Genomic DNA, 16,031 nt, shown 5'->3' on the forward strand with positions numbered 1-16,031 from the left:
TAGCGATTTTCGGTATATTAAAAACAATTCTCGCTTTCATTGTCGTGTTTCCCTTCTAAAAATGCATGTTGGGAGTTTAATTTGTGCTACACATATTTAATTTAACCCAAAGAAATGCTTATTTAAATGTTTCATATTTATTTCAGGATATTCAGTCAGAAATGTTAAAATCCGAACCCGATCTTTTCAGCTTACAACAAAGCTATTTTCAAAAAATTCAGCATGCTCACAATATCGATGAATCGGGCTACAGTCCATTAATACATTTTCATTAGGGAACAAGGGAACAGTGTTAACTTTTTCTCACGCACACCCGTCCCTTGTTATTTTATATACTGCTTGCAAGTTCAGGAACTATTTCCTTTTACGGAACTTCTTTCTTCCCCTACCGATTCTAAAAATACTCTTGTATTTATTCCATAGTCTTAAACAATTAACTTACTCAATTTTATCTGAATGTGTAGCGCAGTGGTTAGAACACCTGCCTTTCAAACCAAGGGTTTTGAGTTCGATCCCAGGTGGAGGAGGATTTCTTTTTTCTTTTTTTTTTTTTTTTTTTTTTTTTTTTTTTTTTTTTTTTTTTTTTGCTTTTTTGGCATTTTTCTTTTTTTCGGCCTAAACGACACGAAAACACTTAAAAAGGTGGAAAGGCCTCTAATTGTTCTCTGAACAATTAGTTTACTTGTTATTATTAAGGTCTTTCGATATATATGATAAGATATGAATATGAAACTTGCTGAGGTGATAGAACATCAAATGTAGATATGTTGATCGACCATTATTTTCCGTCGTTCGTACTTCCGGTCGCAAACGGAAGTGAATTCAAAAATGTTAAATTTGTAACTTTTTTGTTTTTCAATATTTTTCTCTGGGATTTACAGGGTTAATAGAGAGTCTTCTAAGAGTTCCAAGTCTGTTTTTATCATTTTGATTGATGCATTTGTTGCAAAGATATGTAATACAAAGATAGATTACATGATCAGTACGTACTGGTCCCTGCTGACAAAGCAGGTAACAACATTGTCTTTGTTTGTAAGACTCATTATATTAAATGTATTTTAGAGGAACTTGGATTTAATTCTACAAGTAGTAATCCAACTTATACTCATAGTTCCCTTTCTAAGGAAGAACTTCTTCAAAATCATATGTCAGTTTTGAATATTTTTAATATTCCAAACAACCAAAATGAATTCGAATTACCATATTTATATTGGATTCCGAAACTTCATAAAAATCCTTACAAACAAAGATACATAGCGGGTTCCAGTATATGTTCAACCAAGCCTCTATCTTTACTACTCACTAAGATATTAACAATGGTGAAAGAGAAACTTCAAGAGTACTGTGCAACAATATATTCGAGAAGTGGTGTAAATCAGATGTGGATACTTAAAAATTCCAAGGAACTTTTGGAAAATTTGAAATCACAAGATTTTACCAAAATCAACAGCTTTAAAACTTACGACTTTTCAACTTTATACACAACCATTCCCCACGATAAATTAAAGTCCAGGCTTTTTGATATCATTGACAGCTGCTTTTTCAATAAAAATGGAACTCGTAAATATACTTACCTTGTCATTGGTCATTTGCAAAATTATTTTGTTAAAAAACATTCTGATTGTACACACAAGTACTCTGAAGTTGACATTAAAAAGATGCTTGAGTTTCTGATTGACAATATCTATGTGGTTTTTGGAGACCAGGTCTTCCAACAATCTATTGGAATGCCCATGGGTACCAATTGCGCCCCGTTATTAGCAGACCTTTTTTTGTATTCATATGAAGCAGAATTTGTCCAAAATCTTGTACGAGAAAAGAAGAAAACACTTGCTGTGGTCTTCAACTCGACATTTAGATATATCGACGACGTATTGTCAATTAACAATGGCTATTTCCATTCTTATGTCGATACGATATATCCTGGTGAACTTGAGATAAAAGATACCACAGAGTCTGAAACATCTGTTTCATATTTGGATATTTTACTTGAAAAAGATGTTAATGGTAATCTAACAACCAAGCTTTATGATAAACGTGATGACTTTAACTTTTCAATCGTCAACTTCCCTTACTTATGCAGCAATATACCTTCATCACCTGCATACGGGGTATATATCTCTCAGTTGATTCGATACGCAAGAGCATGCTCTACGTATGTACAATTTCTAAAACGAGGTAAATTATTGACAAATAAGTTGATGAAACAAGAATATCAGCTGTCTCGTTTAAAGTCATCATTTCGTAAGTTCTATGGTCGATACAATGACCTTGTCAGCAAATACAATTTATCATTGAGTCAAATGCTGACTGACGTTTTTCATACTAATTGTGAGGCCATTATTTACACACTGAATTGTCGACGGATTTTCCCGTGATTTCCCGATCATGACAAGGAGCACACGGCGGAAGTGACCGGTCGGCAGGGGATGCTCACTCCTCCATGGCACCTGATCCCACCTCTGATGTTTGGAGGTCCGTGTTTGCTCTGCTCCTATTTTGTATTGTTTAATGGACTTTTGAGCTTGAATACTGTTCGTTATCTCCATATCTTTCATATGACCGCATTTATTGCAAAGATATGACCGATCCAAACTTTCTCGTATTGTTGCGGTTCGAATCCTGCTGGGGCGGGAGATTGTTTCTCTCTTTTTTCAGTTGTAAATGATATTTTTCTCTGTGAAGACATGTGTGATAGTTTTTGCTTATTTTTTAAAGCTTTTTTTAACAGAGATTCTACAGAAATCCTTTAATAATCATGATCTATGTTGAAAGACTGTGTTACATAAACGCAAACAAAAAATACCTTCAATAAAGTATTAAATGAAGTGAGGTAGCACAGCGATCTGGAGAAAAGTTCGGTCGGAAGATCATTTGTTTCCCTAGCAACAAGAAACGCATCTAGTTATTATTATTATTATTAACATCAGTGTATAGGACTACATGTACTAGGCCGGACAACATGACCACTCTTGCTCACATGACCACTCTTGCTCGTTTTGATAATCATCCCATCCTTTTGTGAGAAGCATTTTGTCATGGATGAAGTACATTTCAGCTGTGATGTTTATTTATTATTGTTATCGTCAACACTCTTTTGATTTTGATGCGATTTTTTCATAAAACAGATTCTAATATATAAACCATACCCGAACTGAAATCAGAGAAAATGGAACCAAACCGAACCGCACAATTTGGATGGCAATTTTTGGTTATTTCAGGAAACTGTGACAGCAATATTCTAACCTTGACCTTCCCTATGACTCTGACTCCACTATTTCTCATTTTGTATTTATTTTAGTTTCGCAAAACTGGTTAAGGATAATTTTATCAAACTTTATACAAAGATCATGATGATACAAATTGATGAGAGCTATTCAACTGTGTCAAAATTATCTGACCTTGACCTTCCCTATGACTTTGACCTCACTATTGGTTTTTTTTTGCATTTAGAACAGTTTAGAAAAACAATTATGTGATTAATTAAATATTCTGTGGTTCATGTCAAAATAAAATGGCTTACGCAAAATAAATTGTGTATCACTACTTCAGCAGATTTTTTTCCACAAGAATGGAAGACAAAGACAAGTAATTCATTAGATGAATTTTTTTATTTCATTAAATTAGAGCAATTTCAAAGAAGACAGAGATATATTTTATGCAACTGTGCCAGGACAAATTCATAATGGGGCAAAAATAATTTGCAAGTGACATACTTAGTGTATTAGGGCAAAAAAAGAAAATGTAGTAAAAAAATAACACTGTTTATAGTATTAATCTGAAAAAAGGAAGCCATTCATTTGTTATCTATGCATAAAAGTCTGATTCTAAACACCATATCTCTGCATGAATTATGAAGATAACGAACAGTATTCAATCTCAAAAGTCCAATGAAATGATACAAATTTGCAGCAGAGCAAACACAGACCTCAAAATTTAGAGGTGGGATCAGGTGCTATGCATAAAATTGTTGATATATGTATCACTTTTACTCACTTGTATTTTTCATCTCGGGAATGATTTATATCCCTATATATATCATTTTCTAAGTTTGAAAAATTAACTGCAGTATGTATCAGTTGCAGACACATTGGTTAGAATGAGCTGTTATTTTCATATTTATGTTTTTTGCAGTGACCTGTTGATTTGTCCAGTATGACCTAATTATAGACCTGACCATGAGGTGTAGACTGCGGTACCGCTCGGGCTGGACTGCCTTCCTGTTTCTTTTTACCATCGCTGGCGTGATTTTAACCTATAATCAGATGAATGATGATAAGAAATCTAGTATCAAAGATAGCGTGGACAGACAAGGACCTAATGTTGTCGAGATGCGGCAAAAAGTCAAACAGCCTGTACACCCAAAACAGCAGAACTTATTCAATGAAGTGCCTTTGATGGAGGAGGATAAGACTGTCCGATTAAGGCGACTCCTCTCTGATTTATATCCAGACAACTGGGGCACGGCTCAAGACGCTGATGAAATGGCCTACAACATTAAGATCCAGTTGTCTGATTTAGGTTACGAGAGTGGACTGACATGTAAAGACGTGGATAACCTCAGAATCTCACAAGCGATCAAAGTGGGTGCGAAAAAGTATGTCGATCGTGCAATACTCCATCCACACAATACTGAGGTTGTGATAAAGAGTCAGGGGAATGACCAGGAGACTAAGATCAAATGTATGAAGAAAGTTTATGATGCAGATAAATGTCATAATATGGGGAACTATCACCTTATGAGGGAGATAATCCTGCTATCCGTCCTTAAACATCCAGGCATCGTAAATTTCCTTGGTTTCTGTATCCGTGGAGATAGTATAAACTATGATATCAAGAAGAAAGGTTTATTGCTGGTACTGGAGGCGGGGACCCCCATCACCCCCGGCATTTTGTCCTACACCCAGTGGGAAACGCGCTTAAAGGTGAGATGTTTGTCTTGTTTTTCTTTTTTTAAGAGAAGCAAATTAGTCTAAAGATCTAGATATTTTCATAAATGTTTACATAAATGTGTTCAAAGAATATGATGTCTGGAATTCTAGTACATTGTAAAAACAATTGATTGGAGATAAAAGGGACGAATATAAAATATCAGAAGCTATAAAGTATTTTTTTTATACAGTATGCCATTGAGTTGGGTGAACTATTGAAGTATTTAGAAGAAAGCCCACTGGGGAGTGTAGAGCTACTGGGGATAAAGATGGACGATTTTGTGACGGCAAAAGGGAACCATCTTAAACTGGTGGACCTAGACGATGTCAGCTTAGAGGAGAAGACCTGTCAGTCTGAAGCAGATTGCAAAATCCCAACAGCATCACTAGCAAGTACGAAATTCTCATCCTAAACTTTTATATGATAGATACTAGTCTATTAAGTCTTAGAGGTTGTATGTTTAATTTGAATATTTGTTGAGGTGAGCTCTGTAATCTCTGATTACCTATGTTTTGTATTTTCTTTAGATTTTTTTTCATTATTGATATGTTTCTGGTTTCCGTATTTGTAGACATGGCCTGTGAGAATGGGAGGTGTAAGGATTGGAATGCCAAAAACAATCTACAGAGGGTGGGGGCCTCGCTGTTCCATCAGCTGTTAAGTAATCCTCCCCCACAGATATCTCGTGGAATTAATGAACTAAAACAGAATATTCTCCTACTAAATATAACAGCCAATCAGATCATCAGGAAACTGAAAGGCATGCAATCAGAAACAGGTCAGCTGTCAGTGTGTTTAATATATTTCTTACAATGAATAATTTTCTCAATGTCAAACATAACCTAATAATTTCCATAAGTAATTTAAAATACTGAATACATCGTTAATTTTGTTTGTGTTATTTTTGCCCTTTCCTACTTACAAAGAATTCAGATTCTGTTTGTGATGTATATTGTATGAGTATAATAATAGATATTGCATCTTGGGATGCAGACTACTACTGGTGCTTTGAGTGATGTATGTGAACTTAAACATCAAGTAAAGTTATATTGAAACACATCCATTATCATCTTAATGTGAGTGCTATGTTAAGTGTAACAATTTGAGAAATAATAGTGTATTTTCAGATTCTGGTGTTCAAGGCCCACAAAACAACTTCCAAGATAATTTTGGTTAGTTCTGGAAAGGTTTTTTTGTATAATGTTCTCTCTGATAGTCCTAATTATGCTTTACTCTTTTATTATCATTTTGGAAAAAATTCCCATTTTTTGAAAGGAAATTCCACAGAAAATTAATCTTTGATGGATCTCAAAAAATAAATTTTGTTTTAACAACAACAACAAAAACTTTGTATGCACAATTAAAAAAAATCATTCCATCAAAATCCATGATTTGATTAATTTTTAAGGTCATCCAGGAGTAGGTCAAGATTCCAGACAGGGTCAAGGTCATGCTAAAGTTGAGATGGTACAACAAAGAATTGTGTCAAGAAATGAAGATCAACATCGCCAGGAGGAAATCAACTCATATCGTGTGCTACCAGAGAAGAAGTACACGAGTGTAAGTCTACAAAGAAATGTGTAAAAAGGGGTAAAACTGGGAATAGAATCTCATGCTAAACAGATGTGTGAAGGGGTAAAACTGGGAATAGAATCTCATGCTAAACAGATGTGTGAAGGGGTAAAACTGGGAATAGAAACTCATGCTAAACAGATGTGTGAAAGGGTAAAACTGGGAATAGAAACTCAAGCTAAACAGATGTGTGAAAGGGGTAAAACTGAGAATAGAAACACATGCTAAACAGATGTGTGAAAGGGGTAAAACTGGGAATAGAATCTCATGCTAAACAGATGTGTGAAAGGGGTAAAACTGGGAGTAGAATCTCATGCTAAACAGATGTGTGGAAGGGGTAAAACTGGGAATAGAAACTCATGCTAAACAAATGTGTGAAGGGGTAAAACTGGGAATAGAAACTCATGCTAAACAGATGACTGTAAAGTTAATAGCTTCAGAAACTGCTTCTCAGGTGACCATCAATGGCCCTTAGGTCTCTAATTCACATGAAAGCAAATTTTGTTCTGTTGAATTTTAACTGATGCATTAGAGGAATTGTTTGTTAAAAGTAAGAGGACTAGAAAAGTACTTTAAATATTTTCCAAGGGCAAGAAAATGTGGTAGCAATTAAGCCACATCATTGTATCTGTGTATTTGTGTGTTACTGTATGTAATTGAGGATCAGTGTGTCTGTGTATTTAATTGGTACTGTAATTTTTGTTATTTGATACTGTGTTTTACAGAGTGGAGATTACAGGCGAATCGAGCAGTCTAATTTCCCGGGACAGTACGATTACACATGTCAATCATCACGAGTCATGTGGGGGTGTGTCCTCACCGTTCATAGTCTGACCGAGGCCAAGAATTACTGCAACAATGACCCCCAATGCAAGGCTTTTGTTCTATTTACATCCAATCCAGATGGAGATTGTAAGTCTTATGTGAAGAGAGATCAATCTAAAATTCTGCTTCAAGTAATTTTAATATAGTAATCATAGATTTCAGTAATTGTATAATTGTACATTTCAATAATTTATATTATTGTACATTTCAGTATTTTTTTAAACTGTACATTTCAGTAACCTTATATAATTGTACATAAACAGACCTGCCTACTCTCCTGATTTGTTTGACATTTTTACAATATTTGATTCCCTAAATACAATTTAAATGATGAATCTCCTGATTTTTGGATTTTCTTCAATTTCTGTTTTAAAAATTTATTTATAAAAATGCTTTTAATATTGATCCTATACAACATACAGTTCTGAGGCATTTAAATTACAATGACTAGATACCAAACTACTAGTATGCACACACAAACATCAAGGTTTGACAGACAAAAGTAATGAAGGAAATATTATAGACTTTTGTTTGTCCATAGTGTCCTCATTTCAGAATTAAATTTTATCGCATGCATGTGAAAACAATGAATAAATTGGTTTTATGTGAAATCCCTGAAATTTTTGCATTCAACATACAAAATCTGCTGCATAAAGTCAAATCTTACAGAGAGATTGATAGAAAACTATGAAAAACATCTGTTTTTAAGTAAGCTTCTGATGTTAGTAAACGGTGCATTTCCGAGACAAAATTTTTGTTGCATATAATATTTAAAAGTTGCTCATGTTTGTATTTAAGGAAAAAAAAAGATTGTCTTAACTGAAATATTGCGAGCTGGAAAAAAACTCTGTTTGAACTTCAGCTTTGATGACGATGGTAGCCAAGAATTCTGGGACAGGTAAACCTCAACCCAATGTTGGAGCCACACTTTTTATCAGGACGGGCTCAGGGAGTGCTGGGCAGAATCTTCCACAGAACTTTGTACCCAAGAAGACAACTCCATCATCTGAAACCTCTGTGGCTGAATGTCGCGTGAGAACGTGGAACACAAACTCCGAAGCCAGGATCACGAGAGAGAGGCGATTAATGACTCATTTAGGACTCAAAGGTAAAACAGCAGCTTCTGTATTATGTATTTAATATACTTTATTGTTAGGATTCCTATTGTGAGTTTCTGAAGCTTCTTAATAATGCATTTTGACATTACAAGCAATTATCAACTGATATTGCTCATGAATTTAATTTATGGCTTTTTTTAGACATTTGTAGTTTACAGTTGACAAAATTATTGCATTTTAGCATCTTTTGAGTAGGTATATCAGAAGACAACTGGAAACTGAAAGTAAAGATGTCTCGCATCGTTAAGCATGCAGGGCTAGACAAGTTTTCTCTGTCTTCAACTGTCGGAGGACGGTTTGAGGTTGAACTCGCAAATCTGGAGAATACAATGAGGAAGGCAGTTTTTCTGTATGAGAAGGGACCCTCACAATACCACATTGCTCATCTTTTACAGTACCACCTAGACAGAATCCTGGGGGTAGGCACCAAAATACATGTATTTTTTTTTTTTTAACCTTGAGGATACTTCTCAGGTTCATATTTGATATGCCACCTTATGAGATTAGTGTGATGTATTGATATCTTTTTTAAACTTCAAAATGAGAAGAAATTTACCAGAATAAACTTTTCCTCCTCCTATCCCCATTTCCAAAAAAACAAATGTGCCTGCAGCTAGAGCAGGGTACAAATGTATTTACAAAGTTTATAGTGTTTGTATTTGTACAGTTTTCTAGATATACCAGACTCCTCCTACAGTCGTGTGGTTCCTGACAACATTTGATTCTGTTTTGTAGATATACCAGACTCCCCCTACAGTTGTGTGGTTCCCTGGCAACATTTGATTCTGTTTTGTAGATATATCAGACCCCCCCCCCCCCCTACAGTTGTGTGGTTTCTGACAACATTTGATTCTGTTTTGTAGATATACCAGACTCCCCCTACAGTCGTGTGGTTCCTGACAACATTTGATTCTGTTTTGTAGATATACCAGACTCCCCTTACAGTTTTGTGGTTCCCTGACAACATCTGATTCTGTTTTGTAGATATATCAGACTCCCCCTACAGTCGTGTGGTCCCTGACAGTGGGGGATGTTGCTGATGTTGAAGGAGACAAGGTTTGGACTGAGACTCTAGGACCACTGCTGGGAAACAAGGATGACATTAAAGGTAAGGACATTTTATTCCATTATGTCTACTACAAGGCTAAAGCTGGAATGGGTTTATCAATTATTTTTACTTTGTATTTCCCATGATAGGTTTCTACTCTGACCATCATAAAAAGTTCACAATATCTGTGTTCAGTATTTCTGGTAACATATATTTTGCTATGTGTGAGATTTGTTAACAATGTTATATCTGTATTGATAAGTATGCTGGCTATCAATCTTTTTTGATGTATTGATTTATATTGTTGTTTTGTTATTGATTTAAAAAAACACAGCCTTTTTTCAGATTTTCATGAAGATGAGATGTGAATCTCTGGAATCCATTGAAGATTGAGCTCACTACAAGCTTTAACATTTATGCACTTTCTGAAGGAAATATCAGAAAACTTTATTTGTTTCAGAGCCAGTAACCAAAGTAACGTAATTATTTATTTTCCTTGTCAACAGGTTTACTCTCTATTCCTGTCCCACCTGACTTAAAACCAGAAAACCTCACCTTGGTTAACAAAACAAATGTTGTCAACTCAGTGACAATGTTTAACAAATCCGAAAAATTACAGCTAGAGCAGCTGTTTCTGAGGACATTGAGCAAATCTGATCCAAGCAGGTTAATCAGTCACAAAGGTGAGACTAATGTCCGATACAAAGACATGGTCAAACAAGGGTTAGGCTAAAGTCTCAAACAACACCTAATGGTCAGCAAGGGTTAGGCTAATGTCCCATAGACTCATGGTCAACAAGGGTTTGGCTAATGTTCCAAACAACAGTGTATGGTTAACAAGGGTTAGGCTAATGTCCCTAACAACAGTTAATGGTTAACAAGGGTTAGGCTAATGTCTCAAACAGAAGGTAATAGTCAACAAGGGTTAGACTAATGTCTCAAACAATAGCTAATGGTTAACATGGGTTAATTTAATGTCCCAAACAACAGGTAATAGTCAACAAGGGTTAGGCTAATGTCCCAAATAACTGCTAATGGTCAACAAGGGTTAGGCTATTGTCCTGTCCATGTGAAACCTTTGTTCTGCATGGGGATGACTGAAGTCAAAGAACCACTTATTCTGATTTTAACATGCATGTCAATCAAATATTCTATACTGACATATTCATATCTGTATTCAGTTGATGTTTAGATCATATTTGTTTTACTGATGACCATAATTGCTGAAATCAATGCCTTTAGAAATTAATAGACTGGAAATATAATTACCATGAGTTGCAGTAGACCAATTTGTGGACTCTAGGGAAATGTTAATTTTACTTACAATTATTGTACTATAATCCCATTGATTTTGATCGGTGTGGAAGTTTTGAATCAGAGGAAGGGGGGGGGGGGGGGGGCTATGCTGACCAGATGATGATGATTGTAATGATTGGGATTAAAGTACAGAGGAATTTCACATAGGTAAAGTTCTTTTAATTTGGATTATGATGTAAAAATCAAGATTTCGGAAACGGGTCTATAAAAAATTTTGGAACTTAAAATGTAGCTCCTGGGAGTAGATGACTCAGTATGGTGTAGCATGTAGAAAACTGAATTTACTTCACATATACCTGTATATATGCATGGCTTATTTCTGTATAGCTTGAAATTTCACAGTGCTTTAATTTTTACAGAAGATTTAAATATCATGACAAACAATGTCTTCTTATATGAGTAATGTTTACAGTGCCTGGGAAGGTCAAGCAACAGGTGGGGCCAATGGCCCCACTGTTCATAAAATGATGGGGCCATTTTGAAATTTAAGGGGCGGAGGGGAAATATATTGGGGCCATTCTAAAATAAATCATAGTATGATGCTATTGGATAATGCATATATCTCTGACAACAAAATTTAGGAAAATTAAAAAGAAAAATGTGATAAGAATTGACAAGTCATATGACATTGACTAATGCAAATGATTTTTCCGTTTCTAAGAACTTCAGTCAATCGTCATCTAGATTCTAACCAACTAGTATTTAGAAAAATTATATTTAAACCAAAAGCACCATTTTTTTAAAGATGCCGATTTAGAGATCACGTGACAGGCTAAAATAAGTGGACTTCGTTGAAAAGGTTTTTCATTGTAAGGTAAATTTTCCATGTGAGTGACTTTCGTAAAGCTGTGGTCAACCATCGAAAACGATTTGACAGTTACGAATAGAACGACATTAAAAAAAAACTGTTTCTTTGGCAGTGGATGTCAATATGCCGAATGATGGTTCCAATTTTATTATATAATACATCACAGATTCCATCTAACTTCGATGAAGAATACAGATAGCGCGGACTGCGATGACCTTACAAAGTAATAAAACATGGATACCCGCATTTTGCGGGGCACGCCGCATGGCGCTGTATTATTTCATTGCTCTATTTTTCGACAGTATGCACATATGGCGCATGGCGCAGCCCCTTCCCAGGCCCTGTGTTTAACCACACGTATATAAGTGAAATATCAAGGCATAACACATATGATTTAGAAAGTAAAAGAAAAATCCAAGTATAAAACACTGTGACTTTTTAATTATTATTTGGGGCTGAACAATTCATTAATGGTTGTGTGATCTTTCAGAGCATGGGGAAGCTTTGGATTTTGGACTTCAAATTTCTGCTTTTCAAGTTGATTTTTGCTTTCAGAGTATGATGGAGCATTACAGAATACAGGGACATTAAATTGTCTAACAGCATGGGCAAATCAGTGCACAAAACAAGGGTGATATGTCTAACAATGGGCCTTATGCATGACTTTATTGACTAATGCATGACCTTCATTCCCTATGTATAGGTATACTGACAACCTCGGTCCCACGAGTCATACGCGAAGGTCAGTTACAGATACATCGACTAAGCAGCATGACTAGGGAAGTCGAAGCATTCAGTCGTCTCCAGAAAATGCAGTTAGAATATGTGTTCCTTTGGTTTGTTGCAAAAGTTGGTTTTGCAGAGGATGTCCATTATGGTTACAAAGGTCAGTATGGGGTCAACACTAAAGTACACATGTACCTCTATTGATACAAAGGTCAGTATGGGGTCAACACTACAGTAAACACACATTTCTATTGATACAAAGGTCAGTCTGGGGTCAACACCACAGTAAACACACACCTCTATTGATACAAAAGTCCGTCTGGGGTCAACACCACAGTAAACACACACCTCTATTGATACAAAAGTCAGTCTGGGGTCAACACCACAGAAAACACACACCTCTATTGATACAAAAGTCTGTCTGGGGTCAACACCACAGTAAACACACACATCTATTGATACAAAGGTCAGTTGGGGGTCAACACCAAGTAAACACACACTTCTATTGATACAAAGGTCAGTATGGGGTCAACACCACAGTAAACACACACCCCTATTGATAAAAGGTCAGTCAGACAGTCTGGGGTCACCACCACAGTAAACACACACCTCTATTGATACAAAAGTCAGTATGGGGTCAACACCACAGTAAACACACACCTCTATTGATACAAAGGTCACTATGGGGTCAACACCACAGTAACACATCAATATTGATACAGAAGTCATATTGAGCAATATCTCGGCAAACATGTACCTCTATCATGTCTGTTTAAACAAAGGTCATTATGGGGTTAACACCACAGTAAACACACACCTATTTGTTCAGATTTCAGTGTGGGATCACTACCACAGTCAACATTTACCTCTATTGATACACTAAAGACAAACTGATTGTTCATTCATTTTTGTATATGAATGGATGACATAGAACTCCCAACTTCCCATTGGGGATATGCTTTCAATGTACCCCATTTCATGCAACATGCCAAGGTGTCTGTAACTCTTGATAAATGTACAGGTGACGTGGGTATGAATGATCATAACCATGGAATGGTAATAGTAATTATGTAGCTGGTATGCATGCTGTTTTTAAGCATTTCTGAATTAATGGCTGAGATATAATGGCTGAGATACCTACAAAACCTAGAGCCTCCTTAGTGATGTGAGATACTAATATTCTGTTGAGTATGATATTTATTCTGAGTGAATCTTTGTTCTGGAAATATGCAATCAGATAGAACATTTAGATTTTTAAAAAATTACCCAATTGTATACACAGATTAAAAGTTCTGTATATTACAACAAGTGCTATGGACAGTTTGCTTAGGTATTTCCAGCTTTTATAAATTATTATTATTTCTTCTTTGTTCAATAATATCAGTCCCATACAGTATTTGATTTGTAAATCTGTAATTTTGTCTTTTGTAGGACATCTAATCCACAGTATGTGATTTGTAAATCTGTAATTTTGTCATTTGTAGGACATCTGATCCACTTTGGGGCTGATGGGGCATTCCAGGACCTGAATGTTAATCTGTTGGGTTATTTCAACAATTGTCAGTTTCCTAATGTTGTGTATAAAGCTCTCAGCTGCTTCAAGTGTTCTTCAAAGGGATCTCAGATCTGTTCCCTGGGGCAAGAGGTAATTAATCTCCAAACACCTCCCCATCTGCCTAGTGTTGCAGTATAGGAACTTCACCTTGAAACTTGTTGGCTCTTATGAGTACATTTACAGAATAAGAAGTGTATTTCTTAAGAATTCCTGGGGGAAAAAATGCTGAGCCCTGAACAAATTTCTAAGTCATGAGCCAGTAAACTACCTGAAATTTCATACATGGCCTAACTTACTATTTTCACATTTTCTTTACTTTCCTTATCTGAATCATAAATAATTAGTGTTTCACAAATAAATTTGAAGTTTCCCTCTCTCCATTATTATTGCCTTTAACATTTCCAGAGATAAGACAAATGATATGTTAATGATTCAACCTTTGAGTATTTTATGCTGTAGCCTCAGATTTAACTTTTGGCAGGTTTGCCCTCACCCTGGAAATTTAAAAACTGGGCTACTTTGCGAAATGATTATAACTTTTAAGAAGCAAAATGTTTTATTTCAAATTCAAAACTGGGCAAAGTCATTTTCATTCATTAGGGTGAATGTTACACAAGGGGAAAATTTCCCATGCAGTGCACAGTAATTAATCAGGGAGGAGTAGGGAAGTTTAGGTGTAACATTGTTGACACGTCATGCACGAGTGATCTTTTGTAGTGGTACAGGATCAGTAGAAAGATGGTTTATGTCACAGTCAGGTTTTTTTTTAAATAATTTTTTTTCCAGGCAATGCAAAGGATTTTGAGCCATGGCTACACCAATCGAGACATCAAAATCCAAAACTTGACACCAAATGAGTTGACAACCATCATTAATGACGCTGCTACATCAGTTCTGAGCATTGTGGACACTTGTATCAAGAATTTTGGTCGTGATCAAGTCCTGTACTAATTCATGTTTACTTAGTGCAGAAGAACCATGCAAATATGTGGAAACAAGATAAAAGTGACCCTTTGTGCATTATATGCATTACATTGATTGGGGGGAAAAAGTCACCTACTGAATATGCATAATGTTTTGTTAACTCACTTGTTTAAAGACAAGTTTTTTTCTCGGTAAAAATCCAAGAATCTAGTGCAGTGGATTGCACCTAATGTGGTATTTGTTATAATGATATATCTGTTAATCTGATAACCGGTCATAGTCATTAAAATTGCATTGTTCTATTTATGTTGTTTCTAGAAACTTTTTACATCTGGAGAATAATTTAATTTGAATTTTGTTTTGAGTAAATAATTGGTAAAAACTGATTATTATTTATCTGTAGTAGTGAAGTATTATATAATTAGTATCTTATGTAAGTATATTATATTATCAGTATATTATATCATCAGTATATTATATTATCAGATCATTATATTATAAGTATAACTGAAATTCTTAATGTACATTTATCTTGTATATCTATTAGCAATATGATTATGTAATGTGTGTATTTACAGACTAGAAGTTATAATACAATATAGAGATCAATCATGTAAGAATTCTGAAAAATATAGTCATATACATATACATGTCTGTATTGCACAGAAGTAGAGTTATAATCAGATGTTGAACAGTAGATAAAGTCATGTACTAAGTTATTGTCCTTTACAGCTCCAAACTCTCAAAAAGCTGTTGTATAGTGTATCTCTTGTGTATTGTTATTAGACAGTTCAACTTTTCTGTAGTGAACTCATTTATTACAAATTCCTTGCTTACTTTGAAGTTATACAAAGCAGAAGAAATCCTATTCAGTGTACCAAAGCATTTTTTTTAATCTGTTTCCAAAGTTTCATTTTTTCTTTGACTGTATAGGAATCTGGTTAAATTTTCATTCCAGTTTTGCTGACTGTTAATGACTGGCTGTAATAGAAGTCTCAATACTTAATCTGTTGTCAAACTTGTAGACAAATTTGAATGTATATATACTAGTATTTCAAAGTGTGGAAATAATACAGGGAGACTGTGTTTATTTACATTCTGTAACGTGTTTCTTTTTTTTTTTAGAATTAAGATTAGGTGTATGGCTGTATAGTTGTTAGTAGAGTATATGTAGGTATATATAGTTGTACAATGTGTCAGCTGTAG

The 16,031-nt window shown here is 35.1% G+C and overlaps 1 protein-coding gene across 3 annotated transcripts; it reads left to right on the top strand.

The window, feature by feature from the left end:
- The first annotated feature begins 4,147 nt into the window (after nucleotides 1-4,147).
- On the top strand, nucleotides 4,148-15,214 carry LOC133205857 (uncharacterized). Of its 3 annotated transcripts, none has more exons than XM_061341742.1 (12): nucleotides 4,148-4,925; nucleotides 5,123-5,324; nucleotides 5,504-5,710; nucleotides 6,060-6,104; nucleotides 6,341-6,492; nucleotides 7,230-7,416; nucleotides 8,192-8,437; nucleotides 8,643-8,866; nucleotides 9,432-9,555; nucleotides 12,324-12,506; nucleotides 13,831-13,991; nucleotides 14,688-15,214. In XM_061341742.1, the coding sequence occupies exons 1-12, from the start codon at nucleotides 4,179-4,181 to the stop codon at nucleotides 14,850-14,852; spliced, it is 2,643 nt and encodes an 880-aa protein (XP_061197726.1). In that variant the 5' UTR covers nucleotides 4,148-4,178; the 3' UTR covers nucleotides 14,853-15,214. The 3 variants fall into 3 exon arrangements, with proteins under 3 accessions (XP_061197726.1, XP_061197728.1, XP_061197727.1); XM_061341744.1 differs by having other exon boundaries at nucleotides 6,350-6,492; XM_061341743.1 differs by lacking the exon at nucleotides 12,324-12,506 and adding an exon at nucleotides 10,002-10,178 and having other exon boundaries at nucleotides 14,688-15,213.
- Nucleotides 15,215-16,031: the final 817 nt, after the last annotated feature.

The sequence above is a fragment of the Saccostrea echinata genome, unplaced genomic scaffold (genome assembly GCF_033153115.1).
Source record: "Saccostrea echinata isolate AGI-Se365-2 ecotype Australia unplaced genomic scaffold, CSIRO_AGI_Sech_v1 ptg000054l, whole genome shotgun sequence".
Lineage (NCBI taxonomy): Eukaryota > Metazoa > Mollusca > Bivalvia > Ostreida > Ostreidae > Saccostrea > Saccostrea echinata.